The sequence below is a fragment of the Hemicordylus capensis genome, chromosome 5 (genome assembly GCF_027244095.1).
Source record: "Hemicordylus capensis ecotype Gifberg chromosome 5, rHemCap1.1.pri, whole genome shotgun sequence".
Lineage (NCBI taxonomy): Eukaryota > Metazoa > Chordata > Lepidosauria > Squamata > Cordylidae > Hemicordylus > Hemicordylus capensis.
This window is the reverse complement of record NC_069661.1, coordinates 105,450,395-105,463,672: the sequence shown is the minus strand read 5'-3', so window position 1 is coordinate 105,463,672 and position 13,278 is coordinate 105,450,395. Positions and strand designations below refer to the sequence as shown.

The following is a 13,278-nucleotide window of genomic DNA, read 5'->3' as shown; positions in this document are numbered from 1 at the left end:
TAATTTCTGGCCACCATTTTGAAACACGGAGCCATTTTGTGGCTCTTTTTTTGTTAAACAAAATATTTAAAACAGAAAATAAGAGGATTTGGGGGATTTGGAACATGCATTCCTGGAGAAAAAGGCACTATGCTTTTCTACCCTTATTTCTGCCCCCTTCCTGCTTTTTAGTTTGTTTTTAAGCTCAAGGAACCTAACTCCCCCAGTCTCCATAGACTCAATGTCTCATTATTCGTGGTTTCATTATCCACAGAAATTGGCAGGAAATGAACCCCTGTGAATAACAAGGGCTGTACCAGTTGTAGGGCAGCAACAGTAGGAGAGAGGGCACACCTTCATCTCTTGTCTGTGGGCTTCCCAGAGGCATGGTGGGCCGCTGTGGGAAAGAGAATCCTGGTGGGATCGGTCTTGGGCCTGATTCAGCAAGGCTGTTCTTATGTTATGTTCTTATGTTCACCCACACTGCTGTGGGCTCACAATAAAGCCCCAGAAGTATGGGGTATTTGCACAAGATCACAAATACTTTGAGTAGCCCGCCTGCTCTCTAACATTGCTGCTGTTAGAGCAACATGTTCCTGATCTTATACCTCTAACAAAATATTGCAATCTGTTCCATCCTAGGGTTTTCCTGTTCCAGGTTCCAGTCAGCCACTCCCTAACTGGATTAGGAGCCTTGAAATTATATTCAGACCTCACAGGGAGAGCACGTTTTTGAAGGGGGGAAGGGGGAAAATGTTTTACATTGCCACTCTGTTAAGGCCTTCCCTGCTATACATTGCTAAAGGATCAGGTTTAGGGCTGGCTAGCTGATATCCCTGAATTTAAGCATTTTATTTCTAAAAGCAGGGCCAGGAGGGAGAAAGATCTGGCGAGTAGGAAAAGGAACTTTTCTTCTTTTCTACCTTCTTGAAATATCCCTGCATAGTACAGAGGAGGAATTCCTTAACCTCATGGCACACATTTGTCTCAATGCTAATCCTTGTGAGAATACTTATTGAAAACTGTTTGAGCAGGAAGTTTCCCTTTCTCTTCATCCCTGCCCTTCATTTCCCCAGTGTTTTTAACCAACTGCAATCCTGACTCAGAACCCTCCATATTCTGTAGGTCTAGCTCAAGGTCCTAAAAGCTTTCAGGCCCTTTTGGTTTTGTTTTGTTTAAAAAAAACTTTTCCATTTATTTTACAAATTTATATAAGCTGTGTCAGGAGCATAGTGGGCTTGGCAGCAGCTTAGGAACTGGCCACAGCCAGCCCCCACACTGCCCACTCACCACCCACCCGCCTGTGCCAGCCACATCCCAGCTTTGTTCACTGGCTGACTGCAGGTGGGGTGAGGGGCCCTCTGGAGGATGGGGCATTGTGATGGCCCCCAGTCCCTGGTGGTCAAGGCACATTTGTTCCCTCCCACCCAGTGTTGGCTATGTCCCTGAGCTGTTGCCGGGGGAGCTAGAGTTGGGAGCCCCCCTCCTATCTACAATCTACCTTTGGATACCATTTCACTTCCAAACTAATAGCCACCTGAGTTTGCTATTAGGTAAAATGACAAATGGCAAATGCTATTAGGTAAAATGACAAATGGCATCATAGGGAATTTGTTCTCTTTCCCAGTCTTCAGAAACCTCCCTACTTCCAATATATAACACTAAAATTGCATTTAAAAATACTCTGGCTCAGGGCTGGCAGCCAGCCTCAAACCTGAGCCCTTCAGCACTTTTTAGCACAGTATGGGAAGGATTCAGGTGGATGGGAAAGAAAAAAAATATGTAATTTGTCCTTTTCCTGAAATCCCCTCTCCATTAGTTCCACATTACAACAAGTTTCCTGTTCTAGACTGCCTGGAGCCCTAAGCAGCAGTACTCCTGTTACAGACTAGGGATGCATTGAAACACCTGTGGGACACCCAGGATTATAGCAAGGTTGGGTGTGGGCACTGGGACAAAAAGTGCTACCCTTGCTACCCCCCGTCCCACTTCCTTCTTCGGAGAAGTGAGAGGTGGGAGAGAAGAGCAAGCTGTCACCCAGCTGGTAACCCCGCCCCTCCCTCAGGGGCCCAGAGGCCCCCCCCCCACACACACACCATTGTTCAAGTCTAGCCCCTAGGAACCTGCCTTCTAATTTTCATGTCTTGAAACCTCATTTATGCCTGAGTGAACAAACCATTCCCTGGAAGCTATCCAAGAATGCAACAGAAGAAGCTTTCTTGTGAGGAAAGAATCAAGACCCCTAGTCTAGTGGCTATACGTCACCTCCAGCCTCAGGCTAGATGCCTCTAAATACCTCTAAATACACTTGCAGGAGAACAACAGCAGGAGAGAGGGCATGCCCTCAGCTCTTGCCTGTGGGTTTCCAGAGGCATCTGGTGGGCCACTGTGTTAGTGGTACTGCTCCTGGGGAACTGGCAAACACCCCTGACTACTTTTTGGACTTGTGTGAGGAACTAGCAAGCATGGATGGAGCAGCCCACCTCAGAATAGATTTGTGCAAAGCTTCAGTCTCTGAAAGAACTGACAAGGAGTGTGTAGTTCGAACACAGAATCAGGTTTATTTTGGGGTTTGGGGGTACAGGAAATGAAATATGATTAATAGGCAACACAATACTTAGCTAGCAAAACTAAGGAGACTAACACACAAATAGGACTAAGTTGAGGCTCACGAAGAGGCATTTTAGCTTGAGATCCAAATTAAGTCCACTCAAGGCTGACTAGAGAAATGGTCTTAGAGAATAGCTTTGGAGTTTAAAGAGAGAGAGAAAGTTGGGGAGCAAGAGGCTTTGGAGCAGAGATTAGTCATACCTAAGTCCGTCCAGTGGCGGGGAAGGTGTGACTTTGTAGCTTGACTTATGTTGAGGGACCTCTCTCCTCCAGGGAAGGCAGAAAGTAAAAAGGCAAGAGTGGGGACCCAAGAGCCAAACAAGGATCAGGGAGCCAGAAAGAATCCAAAGGGAGTCTGATCTCAGGAGACCAGTATCTCACTGCAGCCAAGTGTGCTTCACAGATCAGGCCTGAGAATAGGGCCGATCCGGAGGTTTCGAGTGGGGCAGGAACAAAAGTTCGGGCAAAGCAAGATGGTGTAGCTAATGCCCAAACATACAAACACACAACTGGTGAATACGAGGGAGATATAAACTGATTAATTGTAAGTTGACTAGAAATAGATAGGATCTTGCCCTGAGGTGGCATGCTAACCACACCTTTCTGTTAGAAAGGGTGACAAGAGGGATAGACAAAGGGGCAATCCTTGTCCTATTCAACTTTGCTGGGTATGCTTCTAGTAGTACAATGAGGTGAATAGGTTAAGGAACCTGTGTAGAGTGGAATGAAATGGGCACATCAGAGTTTATCTCACATTTTTAGAAAACCTTGGGGTGACTTAGGAATGTTTTAATAAGCTTGCTTCCTGTGCCCTGAGCCTAGAGAACTTCTCATCTAGAGAAGTAGATGAGCTTGTCACCTCTTATCTGTTCCTTCCTGTGAAGGTGATAGGATTGAACTGATCCAATGTGTCAACATAGGAGGAGAGTATTTGGCTAGTTCTTTTATAAGAATAGTGCTTAATTATCTTATAAAATTGCATTTAATTAATCACTTTATTATGTGGCGGCTAACAAATAAAGTGTATTTGTTATTGTTGCTATATTATTATTAATCATCATCATCATCATCTCTCATCTACTCCGGCTTCCTTCTGCAGTTTTGGGTTAAACTTGGACCTAGAGTCACCTTTTCCCAGGCTATTTGCCAGGTGACATATCCCATGAGTTAGCTCATGTGAACCAAATGGTGAGCCTATGATCCTGTGAGTTCTGAAAAGGCAAAAGTGGAAACTAAAAGCCTGTAGCTTCAAAACAGGTGTAGAGGTGCTCTTGGGAGCCCCAAAACAAGCTATCTCAGTAACAATTGTGCAAAACAGGATGCTGGACTGGATGGGCCTTGGGCCTGATGCAGAAGGATTGTTCTTATGTTCCTAGATAAGGTGGTTCACCCTGTTGTCCACATTTGATCTGCTTTTGCTCCTTTTCAGATGTTTCAGAGTACTGTGTCTCCTTGCTGCCCTCCACAATACTTCTCAGTACAGCCTCCCTCCTGCTTTCTCTAAAAAACTCAGTAAGCAAAAAGGAGAGGGATGACAACAGAGTCTGTGACTGTATTATGAAACTGGGCTATCAAGGTCAGAACAGAAAGTAAAGGCCAAAATGAAGTTTACTTGATTTTGAAATATGAAAAGTGTTTTTCTTGTTCAACAATGATGTGCTGATCATTTGTTTTTATACAGAGTGGGTAAACACATTCTAAAATTATAGAACAGTGTCTCATTATAGCACTCCCATGTCCAGATGAATTTAGATTTTCAAAACTTTGTTAAGAAATGTGGATCTGTTGGTATTAACATTCTGCTAAAAATCCTATCATGTTGTTGACAACATATATATACACATATACCACTTCCTAGCATTCTATCACAAACATGACCAAGAAATAATAGGCAGAAGTGGGCTATGCAGATGAAGAGACAGGGTTATATATGGAAGAGCGGCTCTTTGCCAAAAGGATTTCAGGAAGGAGGAGATCTTGGAGAGCTACCACCAGTCAGGGTAGATAGTACTGGCCTGGATGAGACAATGACAGCTCCAGCATATCTTAAAATTTCAGATGGAATGGATTAGAGCAGTGGTTCCCAGCCTGGGGGTCTCCAGATGTTGCTGAACTACAACTCCCATAATCCCCAGCCACAATAAATTGTAGCTGGGGCTGATGGGAGTTGTAGTTGAGCAACATCTGGAGAGCTCCAGGTTGGGAACCACTGGATCAGTGCAAAAGCACACTATAAGATGATAATTATGATTCAGAGAGAGTAAGGAAAGTCAACAGTAGCTGTCCAAGAACACTTAAGAGTCTGCAGCGGAAGCATTTAAGGTCTATAACACAGGCTCCCAACCTTGGGTACCCAGGCCAGATGTTGGTGGACTACAACTCCCATCATTCACAGACACAATGGCCTTCAGGGATGATGGGATTTATAGTCCAATGGCACCCGGTTGGGAACCTCTGCTGTTAGGAATGTGCATGGAACCAGCAGGGGGTGGCTCGAAGGGGGGGATACCTTGAAGGGCGGTGGAAGGTGCTCTTAGCGCTCCCACTATGTTTTCCCGCTGGCGCTGCACTTTAAAAGGGTCCAGTGGGGTGGCAGCATACCTCCCTGCTGCCCTGTTGTTTCATAGGACTGGAAGTAACCAGAAGTACCCAGCGCTTGTGCATACGTTGGGTGCATGAACGCGCACGTCACGTGCATGCCTGACGGCATGCCTGAGGTACTTCTGGTCACTCCTGGTCCAATGAGGCAACAGGGCAGCAGGGAGGTATACTGCCACCCCACTGGACCCTTTTGAAGTGCAGCACCAGTGAGGGAAACATGGAGGGAGGGTAGGAGCATACTCCCCGCCCTTAAAGGTATCCCCTCGCCTTCGAACCAGTAGAACCACTAGTCTTTCGAACCTGTTTGAAGGCCTGTAAAAGGGCCCATAAAAGGGCCTCCAAACAGGTTCGTGCACATCCCTATCTGCTGTAAGATAATATTCCCTGTCTGAGGAAAACATGAAGCATTGTACTGTTGTGCATTGTACTGTTTCAGACAACTGATTCATTGAGGCCTGTGATGTCTGCTCTGACTGACACCAGTTTTCCAAGGCCTCTGCAGAGGTCTTTCCCAGGCCTGATGTCCAAGATAGTTTTAATTCAATGCCAGGTATTGAACCTGAGACCTTCTTCATGGGCTATACCATCATTATGGCCTCTACCCAATTCTGTTTCTCAGAAATTAACATAATGCTGATCATCACTTGACATGTGTAGTGGTTTGCCAAGCACAAAGTCATTTAAGCTGCCTTTGATACTTTTGAATTAGACAAAGACAAGGCTGTCTTAGCTGACTCATCTACAATCACACAGTTGTACATATAAAATACAGCTCTACAAACAGGTTTCGGTTCATACTCAAACATATAATTAACTAGGATATAGCATCACAAAAAGAGGCTGACAATATGTACCTCCTATGTCATATTTAAAAAGGAAAAAAAGTCTACTTTTATAGACTTCCTGAAGTTGATGTTTCAGGATGTCTTTTTTCCCCCAGAGTAGGCCTGCACAACTTGTGTCCAACCCAGCTGAATATTGCCATCCAACCATGGATTGTGCCCTGTCTGGTGTTGTGCCCTGATTGTGCCACACCTCTCACTGATTTTGCAGCTCAAGGCAGTCGCAAAACCCGCAAACGTATCACGCTCATGCATGGCTGATGGGCTATGCTCATCTTCGTGTATCATAAATTTGTCATACCTTAATAGTCCCATCAACTTCAACGAGAGTGCTCTGGATTAAAAGATTTCAGGTATGAGGACAACTGTTTGAATTAAGCCCCAATTAACAGCAGCCTTGTGAATAATCACACAGCAGCCAAATTCTTGATGACAACCTTTCTAAAATCAGAAGGTGGAAGTATAACAGCATGTTTTAATAGCTGCTTTCCTCACAAACACAATGTAATTTTATATAGATTTAACTATGACTTTACTCAGAAACAACTCCCTTTTCTCCTTCCCCTCCCCTTTCCTTTCTGATTTCACCCCTGCCACTCTCACTCTCACTCTCTACAGGTACAGGATCCCCACTGGGACAAACCTCTAAACAACAAAACGTAAAAGATACTGGATAGAATACAACACAGCAGTGATCAACTGAGAAGCAGTTTTGTGTTTGGTCTTAATGGCCCTTTTTCATGAGGTTCTACAACCTGAGCCCCATCAGCAAAGTGCCTTCACATATACATTAATCTGCTCTGCTAAGGCCAATATGCACCACACTGGGCAGCCTTAGGCAAGGTATTGTCAAGGAAGCAGGAGTTTCAAACTGGGAACTCTGGCAGTAGGTCTGGCACCTTATTCCTTGCACTACAACAGCTGCTTCCAGACAGAGGGAGTTATCAGCCTGTTCTCTGGTGCAGTGCAGCACCACCCACACAAGAGCCAGAACTGGTGGTGCAGCTCTTAGTCTAACTGAGCCCTGCATAACAGTTGCTCCAGTTTGGTTCCTCAGTCTGAATAATGCCATTTTTTCTGAGCCTTACGTTCCTCACTTCACCTCACCTTTCTGGTACTTGACCACCCACTTGCTATGATTCAGTCTTCCAAAAACCTTCAGTTTCTGATAGAATTTAAGATGGCTTTACATTTTCACTTGTGCTCTAAAAAGCATGGAAATTGCAAGTTAAGGTACCCATCTTAACTTCTATGCAATATAAGCTGTATATACAGTCCTGTGTATTATGCTGGCTTTAGAAATGAGGCTCCATGCAGCCACACTTTGTCATGGTCTTTCAGCTGGACATTGGGCTGGGGAGGGATGCATCCAGGCAGAACATTTCAGCAATCCAGGCAGAACAATTTCAACATATGTAGCTTCCCCAATCCCTTCCTAGAGATGCCCCCGATGAACTTCTGCCTGGTGCTTATCTACAAGGCACAGTGCTTCCTTTTACCCAGCTGTAATCCTCAAATAACCTGCACTGGATTCAATAGGTGGTTCAAGTCTTGGAATGCTTTCCAGGCAAACACCGGTTCCTCACACTTCAGCCTAAACTGGTAAAAGCTGCTAGAGGAATTACAGACAGTTTAAAACAGGGCTTTGCAGCATGTGTAGACGGGTAATCTGGATGTTGACTCTTAACATGTGAGTGAAGAACATGTCAAGAATGCATCAGCATATCTGTGATGTTTGGGCAGGTTCGTTTGCAAGGAGGCTCCAGCCTTATGTGTATGAGCAGTGGCAGGTGTAGGTTCACCTGAACCGGCCCTGTATATTTCCTAAAAGTTCCTTTTGACCCAGCACTTCAAGCTATATCACTACTGCATAACCATTACATCAGGGCTGCGCAACTTCAGCTGTTGATGGACTACAACTCCCATCCTACCAGCCATGATGATCAATAGTATGGATGATGGGAGTTGTAGTCCAACAGCAGCTGGAGAGCCAAAGCTGTGTAGCTTTGCACTACATACATGCCATTGCATTCTTGACTATTCCACCCAAAGAACAAATCTATTGCCTATGAAATATCTTTGTTTGCTTCTTCAGAGAAGAACAACCCTGCTGATTGGCTTCTGGAATTAAGCAGGCACATACTGCATGCTGTTAGACACATTGAAGAGGCAGAAAATAAGCTGCTTGGAAAAAACTGTAGAAAAAAGGATCAAGTTCACATTGTCCCATGTATATCTGAGAAATCTGAGTGGGATGCTGAAAAAAAGAATTCAAACAGCGTGCAAGTACTGGCATATGTAAATCAGCCATTCCATGAACCATCATCCATGCTTGAAGAGGAAAACAGAGCCCAGCTAACAGAAAGCCAGATGGTTGAAGCTGAAACTGTTGGATGCATAAAGGAAAAAATATCTGGCCAAAGAAAGGAATCTCCAGCACTCATGGAAAATGAAGATGAAAGTAAATCAGATAAATCAATTCGAGTGCCAAGAAAGGGCAACAGAAAAAGCTCTCGTAAGATGAAATCTTCACATAAGAAATCCTCAAAAAGCACAGATTTGGAAGACATTTCAGGAAACAATGAACAAAATACAACTGTGTCCAAAAAGCTGGGAAACAGTAGTGTGAAACACCAAGGGGCACTTTCTAATCAAGAAAAACAGTCAAAAGAAAAGGAATCCCCAAAACAGACCAAAAATGTGAAGCACCAGCTGATAGGAAAGCCAGCCAGGATGGACAATCAAAATGAGAAAAGTAATGAAAGCATGCACAGCAATCAAGGAAGTGTGCTTGGATTTGCAAGTTCAGATGATTTACATGCAACCAGTTCCATTAACCTGTCTACGAGTAAGCTGGAGGAAAGGGACAGTGAAAGTGACTGGATGAACAAAGAGTAAGAGTAAATGGAGCCACTGTTTATTTGTTTTTATTTACATTTGCAGACTGCCCTTTGTCCTTGTACTTTGGGGCCCAAGTGAGATTTGCTTATAAGATCTTTGTTTTCCCCCTGCCTGAAAAAACATGTATTGGGGGAGGATGTGAGAACTGGGTCTTTCTCACACCACTTCCTGACATGATTTATTTATGAATGTGTTAGAGCCCCTTCCATTGCTATCTTAGCAGTTTGGGAGCCTCTACAATGTGCGTCCTTCTTGCTTCACTAATGTCAGACTCTTCCCAGGCATATGGGAGAAGGCACCAGTGACACAGCGGCTTCCCATGCATGGCAGCATCACCTTTGCCTCAAGCTGAAGCAATACTTGCAGGGGTGTAGCTATAATTGAGCTGATGGGTTCAAAAACCCAGGGCTTCCAGCTCCACCCCTCCCTATTTTCTTCATTATCTTCCTCACTCCACTATCCACCAGGGAGAGGGTGAACATGGGCCCCCTCTCCCCTAGCTACATTCCTGAATGCTAGCATGGGAAGGAGCTGCATCACGGGGTCATCCCACGTAACATGGAGCTCCTGCAGCTCCTGCACAGCTAATCTAATGTTAGAAGGGGCCCCTCAGTCACTTTTCTACAAAAGGTATTCAATACAACTTAGAACTCAGATACAAATACACAAAACAAATTGCACTTCAGAAAAGAGTTGTTTGCAGCAACTCAACTATGCATATTAAGTGACATGTGTATTTGAAAACCTGTGCCCTGGAACATTCCCTGGGAAACCTGGAAAGTGTATTTCTTTGAGGGGGAGCAGGGCTCGCTGTTAGAGTCCAAAGAATCCTCATCATACTACAGTTCTCGGGGTCTTTGTGGCAAAGCCAAACTGATAAAAACTGATATATGTGGTACTTAGATATCTGCTTCTCTTTATTAGAATGCCTGCCCACCCAGCTGTGTGGTATCCATTTCAGTGGCATCCAACTCAAAAGAGGCTACAGGTTCAAGACCAGATAGGCAACCAAGAAGACCTGGGAGGTGGATTAAAAGATGGCAGGCCTGAACTTGTGAACAACATTAGTAGATTAGGAACATGGAAAAAATGGTGGGGAGTCTGAAAGTGAGATGGGTAAAACTTTGCACTGCCACATAGACAAGAGAATCCAGGAGCCCAGGACAGATCTTTGTAAGGAACATGAGAAATATAGGGTGGAGCTAGACTCAATGTATCAGGTATATTCATGCTCACAGCCCGACATGGTCCATGGTTATATTTTAGATTGGAAAGGAATTCTTTCCCTATTTGGCCACTGATAGTGGGAAGGGGGGGTCACTTCAAACTGATTGAATTATCTAAATGTCTATATGTCCAATTACAAGGATATCGGGCAAGAAGTGATACAAAAGACCCTCTTTCTGCCTGAGTTGGGAGGAAGGCCTTAGAACTACATTTCCCAAGAAGGAGATGGATAAACTGGAATGGGGTCAGAGGAAGGCAGGAAAGATGAGTGGGTGCCTGGAAACGAGCCCCTATAAGGAATGGTCGAAGGGGCTGCTCTGTTTCGCCTGGAGAAGAGAAGACTCAGGGGAGATATGAGATCCCGCTTCAAATATACTGTAAACCACTTTGGGATTATTTTAATGAAAAGTGGTATAGAAATTGATTGATTGATTGATTGATTGATTGATTGATTGATGTTTTTCTCTGCAGATACTCAGAGATATTCTCCGCTCCAGGCATATTTATGTTATCAATTGCATGGGTTGATATGGACTGCTGATAGTCAGTATGTGGATGCCTACCTTGCAGCAGGGACAAATTAGCTGGCCATTGCACACTTCCAAATCTATGATACTATATCCTATGTGCAGATAACATAGACTTTTAATATGCACATGTATATATTCAACTGTTGGTGGTCAACTTGTTACTAGAGAACTATGGAACATTTAGAAAACTTTCTGTGGGTTTCATTGGGATGTCACAGACCTCCATGACAGATAGCTTTTCACCTGTTTTAATATATGTGCTGCAATCCAACAGAGTTTGGAGTGTCTAAGTTGATAGAAATCAATGAGTGCTCCCAGCTGTTGCCATAGGCTTCAAACCAATGGCACATGTATGCTAAATCCCCACTGATAATCACTTAGGTAGAAAGCACTAGTAGAGGGGCACTGAATCCAGCACAGACCACTTCCTGAATAACTGATCAGTAGGATTCAAATTGCTGGACTGGGCAGGGAAACTGTGTGCCTGGCAAACACAGTTCCCTGTCAAGCAAGGGACACCTGCATGTAAGCCTGGTTCTGAGCACAGATGGCTCCCAGCTAGATCAGGCTGCTTGAGTCAGATATATTATTCCATTGGTATTGTCTAAAAGGTTGCCATTATTTTGAATGCAGTGCATTATTTATGGATCTCCTTCCTGTGCTTTACAAATGTAAAAGAAGGGTGGATAATTGGGACTAAGTTGCATTTTAAATTATTAAATTGCTCCATCTATCAGTATATGAATTGCAAATACAGATAATGTTCTACTTTTTCTGCAGGTTTCTTGTGGAAATGAATGGGATGAATGAACCAGAAATGGCCTGTTCTGTCACAGCACCCTGTAGCATTCTAGAAAACCTAGCAATTGGGATTGTCAATGATTTAAGTTCATTGGTGGTAGATGATTCAGAAGAATTAGTCAGCCATATCATTAGTATTGAGTGCTTGCAGGATGACCAAGCAATCACTTCTCCAATCTCTATTGCAATCCCATTTACTTCACGTTATAGAGGAATGTACAAAGACATTATGGTGAAGGTGACTGACATGAACTTTCAGTCAAGTTATCTAACTCCAGTCTCTTTGGAAGGGCACCAAGGAAATCATAAGGTTGGTGAACTCTCAATTGGCTCTAACAGTAAGTCCTGAGATCAATACTAAGGCAGGAGGAGACTGGAAGGCTTGAGAAGAAATCATTTTTCAGTTGAATTCATAGTATACAAAACAGAGCCATCACTTTCCTGGAATTACATGGACGAATGTGATAAAACAGCAAATCCATGGTGTTTTCTCTACAACATGACTATAATGTGTAAGCCTCTTTTATTGTATGGAAAATGTCCATGCCAGTGTCAGATGCCACCAAGAATGTATGGAAATTTTTCATGTGATCAAGAAGAACCATATGAGTTATACTCTATGTTACAGCAATGGCTTGGAAAATATACCATGGGTATGATGTTGCAGCTGGTTCTATATTGTGCATGTATTGTGTACAATGACATTTTTTGTCAAGAAAGAATTATTCCCTCACTCATCTCATCCACAATTCTGCTAAGACTGCCAACAACACTTCTATTCATGGGCAATGGAAACAGATACACAAAATTTAAGATCGCATCCATTTTCTTTTTTATTGTTTAAAAGAAAATAAGGATACAGTATTCTGTTGAACAGTGTAGGATATTTAAAAACTGTCTACCCTATGCATACTGAACTAGAATAAGAGCAACTTACTTGAAAATGGAACACTTTGAATGCATATTATTATTAACAAAAATATACTTGATTAGGGATTATTCATCCATTGTTACAGTGTTGTGCGGGATTGCTTCTTCTCACAGTGCTCTGGTAACATACAGATAAAGGAACAACATGATTTAGGCCAATCATGCAGCCCAGTTATATGACCAGTCCCCAGGGCAAGTGCCCCTAGCCAAGGAAAGAACTACATTATTGCTTCCATCTTGTGGTTGCTTCATTCATATGTTATCAAAGTGGTGAGAATGAGATCTGTGTCTCTATGATCAGCCATCTGATCAACCTCCACTGAAACATAATGGGGAAAACAGTCCTTTCCAATGGTTGTAGCACTCTAGTTACATTTCTCTAAATGACTGTAGCACTCAAACTACTTTCATTTCCCTAACAAAAATGTATCTGTGAGTTCCCCAGATACAGTTCACAATCTGCTCTTAGTTATAGCATCTTTCATTCTTTTGTTTCATGTAGGGGACTTTTGCTGAGGTAAAAACCTGCCAGATTGGTATATTTTCTGTGGTTTCATGCTTAAAGTCGGAAACATTCACTATTCCAAGGAAAGGTCTCTCACGAAAATTAAGTATGGATTCCAGAATTTCATTTTGTTATCCACCATCAACTTTCAGTTCTCGGGTAACCATGCAGTTAAAGGTCAGTTTAAATGATGTTTACAATAATTCTTGGGAATGATGGGAATTATTCACTAGAAAAAAGCATAAGTGTTTTGATGTCAAAGGTGTGTATTTAGAAGATGATCATAGCAGCAAAATTTGTATCAAGAAGTCACAGTTTCATACAATGCAAGTTCACATATGAACTCAGTGAC

General features: G+C 43.2%; 1 protein-coding gene across 1 annotated transcript in view; it reads left to right on the top strand.

The window, feature by feature from the left end:
• The window catches only part of DTHD1 (death domain containing 1), a 30,023-nt gene that overhangs the window by 3,478 nt on the left and 13,267 nt on the right, over nucleotides 1–13,278 (top strand). The window contains exons 2-4 of the mRNA XM_053256785.1: nucleotides 8,128–8,926; nucleotides 11,471–11,801; nucleotides 12,924–13,103. Of these exons, the coding sequence (XP_053112760.1) occupies nucleotides 8,128–8,926; nucleotides 11,471–11,801; nucleotides 12,924–13,103 (1,310 nt within the window). The remainder of the gene's footprint in view (nucleotides 1–8,127; nucleotides 8,927–11,470; nucleotides 11,802–12,923; nucleotides 13,104–13,278) is intronic.